Here is a 12,316-nt window from a genome sequence, read left to right as displayed (position 1 = left end):
CCTCCCTGCTCTGGCTCATCTGGGGTGCAGCGATAGCTGGGTTTCCAACCCTTCTGGACTTGGGCTGGGACTACGGTGAGTCCAGCAAGGCACTTCAGGTGCACGTTTAAGGAGACATGCACTCTCAGTGTCATTCAGATGCAGGGTTGGGACCTGAGGGTGCATGCCTCTTTAAATTTTGTACCCTGAGAGATCATTTCTCTCACCCCAGCCCCACCCTGCCTCAGACTCCTCAGACCCTCCATCCGCCACCCCCCCCTTACCTTTCCAAACACTCTCATTAGGTGTCTCAGACCCCACTCTGTGGCTTTCCCCCTCAGCAGCATCTCTCCAGGGTTGTGCCCTGGTTCTGGGCTGGATCTCTCACTGAGTACCCTCTCCTTCCTGCCCCTCGGCCTCACCTACCACCTTGAATGAAGATGCTCCAAACCTCCCTCCACCCTCTACCTCTCTTCTTGGCTCAGACCCCAACACCCCACTCCTTCCTAGCACTCCTCTCCAGGGCCCCACAAAATCTGTGTGTCCCTCCTGGTCTCCTCTTGCCCAGGCTTTCCTGTCACCTCTCTACCCAGGGACATACTCTGCACTCCCCCACCCCCCTCCCTCATTGATAGCTAAATGCTATCTAAATCTCTCTCATTCAGCCCCCTGCTCCCAGCCTTCACCACCCTGTATTCTTTCTCCTGGCTGCTGGCCACCATCTCCCCTGCTGCCATTCCTGCCTGCCCCCCAACACTCCCCAGGGATCTCCCCCTTTGCACATCTGGCCTCACCCTCCCTGTACTCCAGATCCTTCCTGACTCCACTAGCCTTGGAGAGAGTCCCAGGCTCTCCCCCAGGCCTCCAGCCCCACTGGTGCTTCTCCACTCCACAGACACCTTGGGCTCTCACCTGGGAGCTGGCACCTCTGCTCTTTCTGCTCAAACACACTGCTCTCATCTCTCTGCCTTGGAATACTGGTTGGAATTTAATCCCTTCACCAGATGAAGTTATCACAATCTGAGCTCAGTTTCCATGGCGCTCTCAACATCCCGTGCTTGACTCATCACCATGGCCTCTCTGATGTCCAGAAGGGTACTTGATAGAACACAGGCCCTCAGTGGGTATTTGTTGCATGAATGATTGAATTTATTAATCAGTGCACGGAGGGATTGTCATGTAGGTTGCTTTGGTGGCTGGGTGAGGATGAAGGGAGATACTACATAAGCTGTAGCCAGTGCCTGCCTATGGCAGCAGGTGGCTGGAGGGAGAAGGCCACGTCACCCGCAGCAGGCTGAGTCCCAGTTTTAATGGCCTGGCAGTGAGGTGCGTGCATAGTGGAGGCCCGCAGAAGAGGTAATGCTGAGAGGGCAGCTCTGCCCACTCTTCTAATTATTGCTTGAGTCTTTCTGGGAGTGCCAGCTGCTTGCCCCAGAGAGTTTGGTCTCATCCGTCACAGTGTGAGCTCGGGGTAGGGCTGCTGCCACTGCCAGTGGGGAAGACAAGAGGAGGTTCCCAGGGGCCTTTGGGTCTTGGAGAGCAGAGGCAGCCTCAGGCTTGGACCACACTCGGCTCAGGTCCCTTCCTGTCCCCAGGGCTGCTGAAAGGTGTCCCCCGACTTGAGGGTCCCGTCAAGAAGCCTCCAGCGTGGCCAAGGAGCAAGCCAACTGAAGGAGGGTCCGCAGCAACCCCAGGCAGGGAGCCTAGGATGGTTTGGTGTCTGCTGACATGGAAGCCCTTGGGAAGATGGTGCCCCGGTGACTGGCTGGGCAGGTAGACAGCTCAGGCCCGGAAGGAGGCCTTGACCACACGGCCCTTCAGTGGCTGTGGTGGCCGGAAGTTGTTCACCATGTGGATCCTCTCATCCTCCTCTGAGGTGAAAAGCAGGCTCCGGAATTTCTCCATCTTAAGGCAGAAGAGATACTCAGGACAGAATGGGGGAGCTGTGGTCCCCTCTGACCCCAGACACATCATCTGGAATACCCTGCCCAGGCAGATCTGCCCCTCTCTCCTCCTGTCCCTAGGGCTTATCCCTACTTCCCCCCACTCATTTCATGTTTGGGACCCCCAAGCTCAGTGACTTATTCACTAAAGAGCCTCTGAACCTGGGTCCTGTTCATGTAGCTCCAGTTCCAATCTTCGCTCTAGCTAAGAATCGTCTGCAAATGCAGCATTCAGATTCTAGCACGCTAGGGGCGGTCCCAGGATCCAGGGATCTCTCCTTCTAGCCTGTGTCCAGGTCCTAATGCCTAACAACCAAGCTGACTCCCAGCCAAGGATCTGAACATTTAGTAACAAAAAATGGGAACCTTGATGGTGGGACCACGGGCTGTGGTCTGCTACGGTCATGCTGCCCAGGTGTGCCTGAGTGTCGCCTCCCTCCATCTGCTCCTCTGGGAGGACTCACCTGCCTCTCAGAGATACGGATGGGCTCCCGGAGCACAATCCAGGTGACACTCTCGCTCAGCGGTGGTGTCGTCAGGGACCCGGGGTAGGTCCAGTAGTGCCGGCTGGCAGGCAGGAGGCACTTGGGGTTGAAGCAGCTGAACTGGGCCTTGGTGCCCTGGGCCAGGGTGGGGGAGCCAGGAATCAGCATAGACCTCCCACCAGGATGAGAGCAGCACCCTCCCAGCCCATTTCTGTCAATGGGGTTTAGGCTTATATGGCCCAGTGATGCAAACTGTGGGCAAATGTCTGTGACCCCAGAGGCCATCACCCATCCTTTTGCATTAGAAAGCTGCGGCTCGTAAAGCTCTCAGGGCACCATGTTCCCTCCTTTGCCCTCGACAAACCTTAGTGGTGCTGCCTGTCGGAGGACCATTAATGTGATAAGCATCTTATGAATCCTATACCCAACCAGACAGCACCCTGGGCATGCAGCGGGGCCATGGACCTTGATGATGAGGAGTCAGTTGCAGCGCCCCACAGCTGTGGACCTGCACCCTTCACCTCTGCAAGGGTCTGCTGCAGGGAAGAGTGGGAGAGCCAACTCCATGATCTAGCCTGGTCCTCCCTCCCCTCCCAGGCTGCTCTGGATCAAGGGCACCGACCCCTGGTCTCACCTTAAACCGAACCATGTAGAGCGCATCTGTCAGACGGTTCATGCTGGGGTGCTCGTCCCCCGTCTGTCAGAGAGAAGGCAGTGTGAGCCCAGAATTCACTATGTTCTGGGACTAGGGGTGGCACCAGGCCTCCTATGGCCCCCTGGCTCCCAGGTAGCCCCCTCACCTCCAGGAAGACACCAACCACAGCCAGGCCATCGGGCGCTGAGGCCGCCTCCCCAAAGGTGCTGTACTTCTTGGCGTTCCAATGAACCAGGTGCAGCTACAGGGCAACAACAGGCCAGGCCAGTGCTTAGTACCTCCCAGGGTCCGTGAGAGTTCAGGGCTAGGTTTCCCTCACTCCCACAGGACTCCTGGCCCCCTGCAGGAGGGGCTCCTCTGGGAGCCATGGGTCAAAGATAGCATTAACCCTGCTCTAGGTCTGACCCTTTCCTGAGCCCCAAGGGACCAAAGAGCTCAGCCCTGCCCTCCGTGAACTGTGAAATAGATAATGACCATCTGACGTGACACCTCCCTGAGGAAGTGGATCCTGCAGCTGAGGCCAAAGAATCAGAAGAGAGTACCAATGGTACTCTCGGGGCAAGGTATTGCAGGCAGAACGAACAGCATAGGTAAATGCCTCGAGGTATGAAAGAGCCAAGCTTCCCAGGTGGCTCAGTGGTAGAGAATCCACCTGCCAATGCAGGAAACACAGGAGATGTGGGTTTGATCCCTGGGTCCAGGAGATCGCCTGGAGAAGGAAATGGCTACCCACTGCAGTACTCTTGCCTGGAGAATCCTACGGACAGAGGAGCCTGGTGAACTACAGTGATGGAGTTGCAAAAGAGTAGGACAAGACTTAGTGACTCAACAATAACAACAGCAACATGAAAGAGCCAGGTGTGGCCTCATCAAGGTGAGATGAGGCCAGGCAAAGCCAGGTCACGCAGGCCCTTGAATGCCAGGCTTAATCCTTGAAGGGTTGTTGCAAGGCTGTAATGGGACTGGATTTGCCCTTCAGAAAATTCCTTCTGGACACACAGATCAGCACAACAGTGGGCCAACTTCAGGTGGAAGACCCTGTGCTGAGGGTGGGTGGAGGTCTCCTAGGGGACTTCACTCCCTCCAGTGACCCACATTGGGCACCTAGCAAACCCCTGACTCCCCAGTACCCCACTCCTTCCCACATCAGGCAGAGGAAGGTCTTACCTCGCTGGGGAATGACTTGCCATCCACCGTGTGCTCCGAGCCCACACCGTGCTTCTTGCCCCAGTGGAAATGGAACTGCTTAAGCCGGTAGGGCCCATCCAGGGGGCCCCCAGACACCACTGAGGGGAGAAGGGGGACCTGTAGCAATAGTCTTGAGAGACCCCAAACTGCCTGAAGGCAGCAGTACTAGCATCAGGGCAGTGCCCAGAAGGGAGATAAACTCTTCATTTGGAACATTCTTGGGGCTAAGTGGACTTGGATCAGTCCCAACGCAGTTCCCTATGTCCTTGACTGGGCCAGGGCAGAAATCCTGGAGGCCTGTAGGTGGCAGAGGAGTCTGGTACTGACAGGGTACATCCTCCCCACTCCTGCCCACTTTCCAGGTGAAGCTGGGATGTTGCTTCTCAGATCCCCTTCGCCACTAACGGTAGACGTCCCATGCCTGCAGCCCTGACTCAGAGCCGGGTCGGAAGGATTCTCTTCTTTAGTCTTCCTGGTAACTCAGGACAGAACCTATTATTATTCCTATTGTATAAAGGAGGAACCAAGAGACAGAGAGAGCAAGGTCTTTGCCCAAGGTCACACACAGCAAGGCACTGAGCTAAGATATAAGCCCGCGTCTACTTCATGTAAGTCCAGAGCCCAAGGCCCTAAATCACCAGGCTGTGTTGCCTGCCCAGAACCTGGTGGCTCCCCAGGACCTGATGTCCAGAGGCCAGCTCTTGAGGGTCCCCGCTCCAAGGGTCAGGCCCCTGTCTTGACCAGAGTCCCGCCCTCATGGCCTCTTTGGCAGGGCCACTTTATGCTGGTTTTGTGACTTTCCTACTCTGATACCCAGTGAGCAGAGGCCACACACAGGGCCTCCTGGGACTGATTGAATTTCTAGCTGAAATAGATCTAGTAGTGGAGGGAGCCCCCACCAGGCCTGAATGTGAGCTCCTGGATCAGGTGACAGCCCTGGGCTCAGAGTTCCACTAGGCCCCTCCAGGATGGGTGACCAGGGCAGGGCCCTGACCCCTGTGGGCCCCTCGAGAAAGAGGATAATGGGACAGCCCAGAGGCCCTGTCTCGCTGTCCTGCCTCACCTGAGCAGCAGGTCTGTCCATGGCAATGCCGGGTGGTTAACTGAGCCTGAAGGAGGTGGCTCTGGGTTGAGGCCCAGTGAGGATGCCTCCATCCTGGGGAGGGCCTACAGACTGAGCTTCTGATATGGACTGTGGAGGCTCACTCTTCCGAGCATGCCCCACCTGGGACTCCATAGTGTAACCTCTTAGAGAGTGGTCTCCCTTCCTAACCCTTGAGCTTGGCTTCCTCAGCCTGCTCTCTGCATCCTGAACACAGGACACACTGCCATTCACGGTGTACTTACTACATGTTTAGGCACTCTGCAGACATCAACCCCCACAGTGGCCTAGAGGGAGACACATTGTCATCCCCCTGGCCAGATGTGGCACAGAGGCTTGAAAAGGTGGGTCTCTTGCCTAAGGTCACACAGCTGGGAAGTGGCAGAGCCCCAACTCTCTCACTCCTAAGCCTACTTTCTTTCCACTGGGACCCTAACCCCTCAGGTCTGGGCATTCTATTAAGGGAGGGAACCCCAGCCAGGCTAGAAAGTGAGCCCCTGGATCTGTAGTCCAGAGGAATGCTCCCTTGGGCCTTCCCTACCAAGAGTGGCCCTCACTGAGCTACTTATGTCTGAATCGAGCCCTCAGTGCCCTCTGAAGGTTATTCGGAAGGTCCAGTCACTGGAAAACTACTCCTTCACAAACTGTGATCTTAGGTGCTTCCCTGATGGCTTAGTGGTAAAGAATCTGCCAGTGCAGGAGATGCAGATTCGATCCCTGGGTTGGGAAGATTCCCTGGAGAAAGAAAAGGCAACCCACTCCTGCCTGGGAAATCCCAAAGGACAGAGGAGCCTGGAAGGCTACATTCCACAGGGTCGCTAAGAGTTGGACACGACTTAGTGACTAAACAACAACAATGTCATCAAGAGCCCTATGTCCCTCCCCAAAGCTCTGCGTGAGAGCCTTTTACTTAGAATTCAGTACCAGGAATGCTGTGCCTCTCTTCTGAGGATCTGCTGCATTTCCTCCCTTCTGCAGCAAGAAATATAACTGATCTTCTTTCCTTTTTTTCCTAGCCTACCGGAGAACTCGGCACTAAGAAAATAAGATCATTCCTATCTGGCTTTCCTCCTCTTGTCTGCCTTTTGATTCTCTATTTGAAACTTGAGTTCCCCTGAGTACTTTTATTACTTGTATGGGGGGCAGGGCTCAGAGACAGAGGGGCAGAGTACCAGTCACTTCCTTATGTAAGAAACTTTAGCAGATTCCCTCTTTGTCCCACTCGACCCCTCACAGGCCTGGTCATAAGGACAAAAATCCCTATACTAAGGAGCACTCTCAAGCCTCCTGACTAGGAATTTATCATGGAGGAACCCTCTAATCCCAGGGCAAAGAGACCCTGGAAGGAGCTGCCACAAGCTCCCCCTGGGCTCCCTTTGGTCCAAGATGGTTGGGATTTGAGGCTGTAGTTGGGCTGGAGACTTCGGAGTAGGACCAGGCAGGTTCTGGCCCTCCCCAGCTTACTAAGTTTCTGCTAGCCCATCTTAGAGGCAGGTTCTTAAGAGGAATAAACCAACTGCCTATGACCTTAACAAGGGGCCCGGCACACAGAACATGTTAGCTCCATTCTCTTTCTGCTGGGCTTAAACAGATCACCACCAGAGGAGGGTCTGGCCTTAGGCCACACAGCAGGTCAGTGATGGGGCAGGGAGTGGAAACAAACCCGACCTCAAGAACTAAATGAAAGAGAAGAAAGAGAATTTGTATTTCTTGTGCATCTACTACATGCCAGCACTACAGATATCACTCCAGGTTTTTCATTTTTCCTCTCTGTGACCCCAGGGAGGGAAACAGGGTCTTAGTGCCCCCTATTTTATGCATCAGGAGACTGAGGCCTCACAGATGGTGAAAAGTGGAGCTTTCCTTTCCCAGCATGGCCTTCTGCCCTTCTTGAGCCTGCCCCAATCAGGTTAGGATCCCAGGGAGAAGAGGGCCAGCGGCCAGCAGGGACCACTTACCAGTTCGGTCATCGCTGTCATTGAAGTCCACTTGGACAGAGTGGCCATTGTTGGCGATGCTGAGGGATGTGCAGGACTCATAGGAAATCTCCAGTGCCTTCAGGCTGGGCGAGTACACAGCCTGGCTAGATACGATATTGATTGGTGACTGGCGGTCTCCCTGGGCAATGGGATACAGCTTGTGCCAGTGTGAGGGGCCTGTAGATGGCGGGGAGAGGGCAAGGACTCAGGCCAGCCCGGATCTCAGGGCTGCAGACGAGGGCATCTGTGGGGGATGGTCTCCGTGCTATATCCTTTCAGAAGTCAGCCTCTGCTATGGAGTCGCATGGTCTGGAGAGTCACTCCCACCTCTGCCACTTCCCCTCTTAGCCTCCATTTTCTTGTCTGTGAAATGGCCTCCCCAAAGCTCTCTACTCATAGCTGATAGGAGATCCAGAGAGCTAACACGTGGAAGGGAGCACACAAAAGCTACAGGCTCAGGGGCAATTTGGGGGAGCAGGTCCTCCCCAACACCCAGCATATGTTTAGAGAGGTCCCCAGGGCCTCGAGGTCCCTGACCCTACCCTACCGGGTGTCTGGCCTCTTCTTGCATCTGACCAAGTTTCAGTCGGTATTCATAATAATGATAACTAAAGCTCACATCAACTTCACTTTGGTTCTATGACATGCATATGCTTCTCATAATAGCCTTGTCAAGTAGAGCCAAGTGTGATTCCCATTTCACAGATGAGGGCACTGAGGGTCACTTGTGCACGTGTGCATGCACACTTGGGTACAGGAGTAAACACACAGTGTGTGCATGCCTTGCCCCCAGCTGCCCTCCTTGGGCATGTGCAAGTCCAAGGAGATTTTCATGTGTGCACACATATGTGCACAGTGGCCTGAGCTCACCGCATCCAGAGTGGGCAGGCCCAGTAACACAAGTGTACAAGTGTGCAGCCCTTCCAAGTATCTCTGACACACACATAGGCACCCTCACACAGAGATACCCCCTGTTGCAAACCTGGGTCTGCACTAAGACACTACAGCAAAACACATGCTCGTGCACACACATGCACACCTGTGTGCACACCCACGAGCACCCACCACCTGCCTCCCAGAGATTCCATCTGCAGCCGAGAGGCTCGGCATCTCCCTGGGGAACATCCTGAGATGCAGCCTATTTTTAGAGCCACTGCCGGCTGGTGCTTCTCCCCGTTTTTGGCTTCTTAAGTTTTCCTGAGAAAACAGCAGCAGGTGCCGACAGAGCTGTGTCCCCAGTGGATGACTCAGAAGCGTGGCCCAGACCCACTGTGGGTTATTTTTGAAGTCCTGTGAGCATGCCGCATGCCGGCACCTCCATCCTCTGTCCTTCCCGCCCTCACTGTCCCTAGGCTGGGTGACCCAGGACTGGGTGAGCCACAGCAGCTTCAGGGAGGCCAGCTACGGGGCAGACCTAATGCGATACTGGACATTCAGTGCTGGTGGTCAGGACTAGCAAGAAGGCTGGAGTCAGGGGACTTTGACTCTGGGGAAGGCATCCAGAAGCTGGCTAGGAGCAGGAGCTGGTGTGGGGGGAGAGAATCTTCTAGGAGGGTCCTGTCAACCTGCCCCTGCTCTGCCTCTCTCTGCATCCCTGCGGATCTCTGTTGCCTTTTCCTGAAAATTTCTTTCTAGCTTTCACATGTCCAAACAGGGGTTTCCCCTTCAAAATATGCTCCTGTGTGCTTGGGACCTCAGAGAGGAGGCAAAGACCCCACAGCACCTCCCTAACTCTCTCTGGCCCAATTGTAACCTCCAGACACCCAGACTTGGTACCCAGGACCCTCATCCACCCCTCACAGAGTGCCTGCCTCTCTGCAGATAAGTAGGGATGGGGGTGTTCCTCCCACCAGCACTCCCCTTCTCCCCACCCCCATCTGCCTTGCCTGGGTTTCCTCTGGATTTTGGCTCCTCAGGGAAAGCTAAGAACCCTTATCCCACATCCCCACCCCAGCTTGGTAAGAAATAGCCTCAAAGGAACTGCCCTGCTGCAAACCCACACTCAAGTGGTCTGGCTCTCACCGTCTGCCTCTTCTCCCTTCCTCTGCATCTTGAGGAGGAAACTGAGGCAGGATTGAGGAGCTATTCTCCCGGTCAGACTAGGAGGCTGATGTGGGCCACCGGCTCCCTTGTCTCACGCAGGGACGTGCTCAGACACCCTGCCAGAGGCAGACACGCAGACACATCCATGCGCCCTTAGATGCTCCCTTCCTTCACATACCTGCTGACTCGAAAGCTTGGACACTTCGACGGGCAAACTCTGCCGGGGACACCGCGCCCTTGCCCACGCGGAGCCCAGCTCCCGGGAGGTCACTGCACACCAGCCGTGCGCGCTCCCCGCACATACATCGCGCAGCGCGCTGCGTTCAGCCCGCCCCCAGCTGCCCTGGGCTACCTCCATCCGCTGCGCACTCCAGCGGGGGATGAGTGAGTGAGTGTCCGGCCCAGGTCCCAGCGAGCTGGGTCGTCAGGGGCTGCGCGGAGGAGGAGGCAGGACGCGCTTGGCCGCGGGTGGCTTGCTGGTGGCGGGGCCGGACGGAGAGCCGCGCGCACTTTGCGCCAGGTGCTGGGGAGCCAGGGCTCTGACCCGGCGGGTGGGCCGGGCTCTGGGGGCTGGATGGGAGAAGGGTCCCCGTCTCGCCTGGAGGATAGGGGGCTTGCAGGTCCCGCTGGGTGGGAGGGTCAGGGGCGAGTCCCAGTGGATGGGGGCTGGCTGGGGTCTGTGCCTACCGTCGTTCTGGCCGTAGCCCCAGCCGTGGTGGCCGGTCATGCCGCTGCCGTCACCTGCCGGCTCGGCTCAGTTCTGCTCGCTCGGGCTGCGGCTCCGGCCCCGCTCGCTGCTGCGGAGCAGCCTCTTAAAGCGGCGGCAGGCGGGAGGAGCGGTTCCCAGGGGACCCGCCCCCCCAGCCCCCAGTAGGACGAGAGAGGCCGGCCCTGCCCCGCCCTGCCCTCTCCCACCCACCCCGCAAGCCAGTTGAACCCTAAGTTGAGATGCGGACTGTGTGGGGGGTGTCAAGGGGACCTAAACCCCACCCCCACCGTGACCCTGGCCGAGCACTGTACCTCCTTCCCTCCAGCACGTGTACAGCCTCTGGGGGAGGAGAAGACACCATCATGAGGGCCGCCTCCGTTTCTCCACACCCCACCATCCCCCAGGCTTGTCCCTGGGCGGTAAATCCCACCACCGGAGACCTGAGTTCTGGGCCCCGAGTCCTCTTGGACTGGGACCCCTTGAAACTGCAAATTGCACTGACCATCAAGTGTCCAGGAGTGGAGTTTCCCCTGTTTGGTGAAGGATCCAGGTGCTGGGCCAAGCTTTGGATCCTTCCTGTTTCCTAACCCTCTCAGCTTTCCTACAACAATGGGTGGTATGCTTCCATTAGCCTGATTGCATAAAACAGGAGACTGAGGCCCAGAGAGGTGAGGTGACTTCCTGCTGCAGATCTTCTAGCTAGAGAGTGAGGGCTTTACTCTCAATTTGTCTCACTCCTGGATTCTTGTTCTCTTTCCTACTTCCCCTTGTGGGGGGTGGGGGGGGGAAGGAGTCCCGTGGTTGTGGGGGTCTGGGAGCCCTGGGGTAGGAGGAGGGCTTAGGCAGAACCATGGTCTCATAATGGGAGTGGGGAGTTTGGGCTTTAACCACTGGGCATTAAGGCAGACAGACCCCAGGGAACTTCCCTGGTGGTCCAGAAACTGAGACCCTGCACTCCCAATGCAGGGGGCCAGGGTTCTATGGATCCCTGGTCAGGGAACTAGATTCCACACGCCACAACTAAGGATCCCATGTGCCGCAATGAAAACTTGGTGCAGCCAAATAAATACTTAAAAAGACAGATCCACAGAACACCAGCTGGCTCCCGCCATGGAACTAAGTATGAGGCCCTACCTCCACCCCCTGCTTCTCTTCCTTGCTTCCTCCACTGTCCAGGTCTCTTTGCCTATTTCTTTATAGCTCACTGTTTGTCCCTCCTTTCCTTGCCTTGCCATGACCTTCGGCACACCTGCTGGGAGCTCAGGCCCTCCACCCTGTACTCAATCTCAGTATCTGCCTTGGCCCAACATTTTCCCATCCACAAGCCCTGGTCCTTGCTGCGCCCTCCACCTGGGACGTCCTCTGTCTTCCACCCACTGGCTCCATCCGGCCCAATCTGATTCATCTGAGCATGTGGCCTTATGCCAAGGATAGGGCTTGTCTCTGGCTAGGTCTCAGCAGGCACTTTTGGGAAGACAAACAGATGGGTGGATGGAAGGAGAGACAAATGATCCCACCCAGGGATTTGTACCCCACCAGAGCTGAAGGACCATTTGTGAAGTCTCTGCTGGCCTGACCTCTACCAGAGGGAGACTATTTCAGACCCTGCTGTTGGCTGACCTTGTGAGGAAATCTGCCATCTTGTCTGCCAGGCTCCCCTATATCTGTGTGGCTCTCTTGGTTTCCCTCTCTTAGGCCCTGAACTCCTCAGGTCCCCGAGCAGAGTTGTGGAGATTAAGTGACAACTGGTTGGCTGGGCCAAGGTCAGTCAATGACCTCCCAGCACTGCCTAGACACCTCTCCTTGACCCAGGAGCTGGAAGGGGCCCTTAATAAAAATCTGACTCTAAGACAGGGGGCCGGGGATCATAATAGACATGCAGACGGTAGCCCCCAAGACTGCCTCTGTTCATCTCCCAGAAGAGCCAGCCACCTTTCTCCTGGGGGAGCTGCAACACTCTCAGGGCCTGGGGTTGGGCCCAAATGTGTTTATTTCATTGACCTACTTCCCCCTCACTGTGACCCAGACATTTCCATATTTATAGTACTAACAAAAAATGGAATTACTTATATAGCATTGAATCGAGCTTCATTCTCACAGTAGCCCCACTTTGTAGATGAGGAAAGCAGGGCTCAGAGGAGCTGAGTTAGGGTGCACAGTGAGTGACAGAGCTAGGATAAAAACCTAGGGCTGCTGAGTCCCTCATTCAACATGTCTAAAATCACCAGGAGCG

General features: G+C 56.1%; 1 protein-coding gene across 1 annotated transcript; it reads right to left on the bottom strand.

The window, feature by feature from the left end:
* Window positions 1–1,761: 1,761 nt before the first annotated feature.
* On the bottom strand, window positions 1,762–10,101 carry CA7 (carbonic anhydrase 7). Its single transcript, XM_068992722.1, has 7 exons — window positions 10,062–10,101; window positions 7,311–7,508; window positions 4,230–4,348; window positions 3,208–3,303; window positions 3,042–3,104; window positions 2,387–2,542; window positions 1,762–1,884 (listed from the first exon to the last, which is right to left on the bottom strand). The coding sequence occupies exons 1-7, from the start codon at window positions 10,099–10,101 to the stop codon at window positions 1,762–1,764; spliced, it is 795 nt and encodes a 264-aa protein (XP_068848823.1).
* Between the last annotated feature and the right edge of the window lie 2,215 nt (window positions 10,102–12,316).

The sequence above is a fragment of the Capricornis sumatraensis genome, chromosome 20 (genome assembly GCF_032405125.1).
Source record: "Capricornis sumatraensis isolate serow.1 chromosome 20, serow.2, whole genome shotgun sequence".
NCBI classification, from domain to species: Eukaryota; Metazoa; Chordata; class Mammalia; order Artiodactyla; family Bovidae; genus Capricornis; species Capricornis sumatraensis.
Note: the sequence above shows the minus strand (reverse complement) of the source record. Positions and strands in the feature narration are given on the sequence as shown.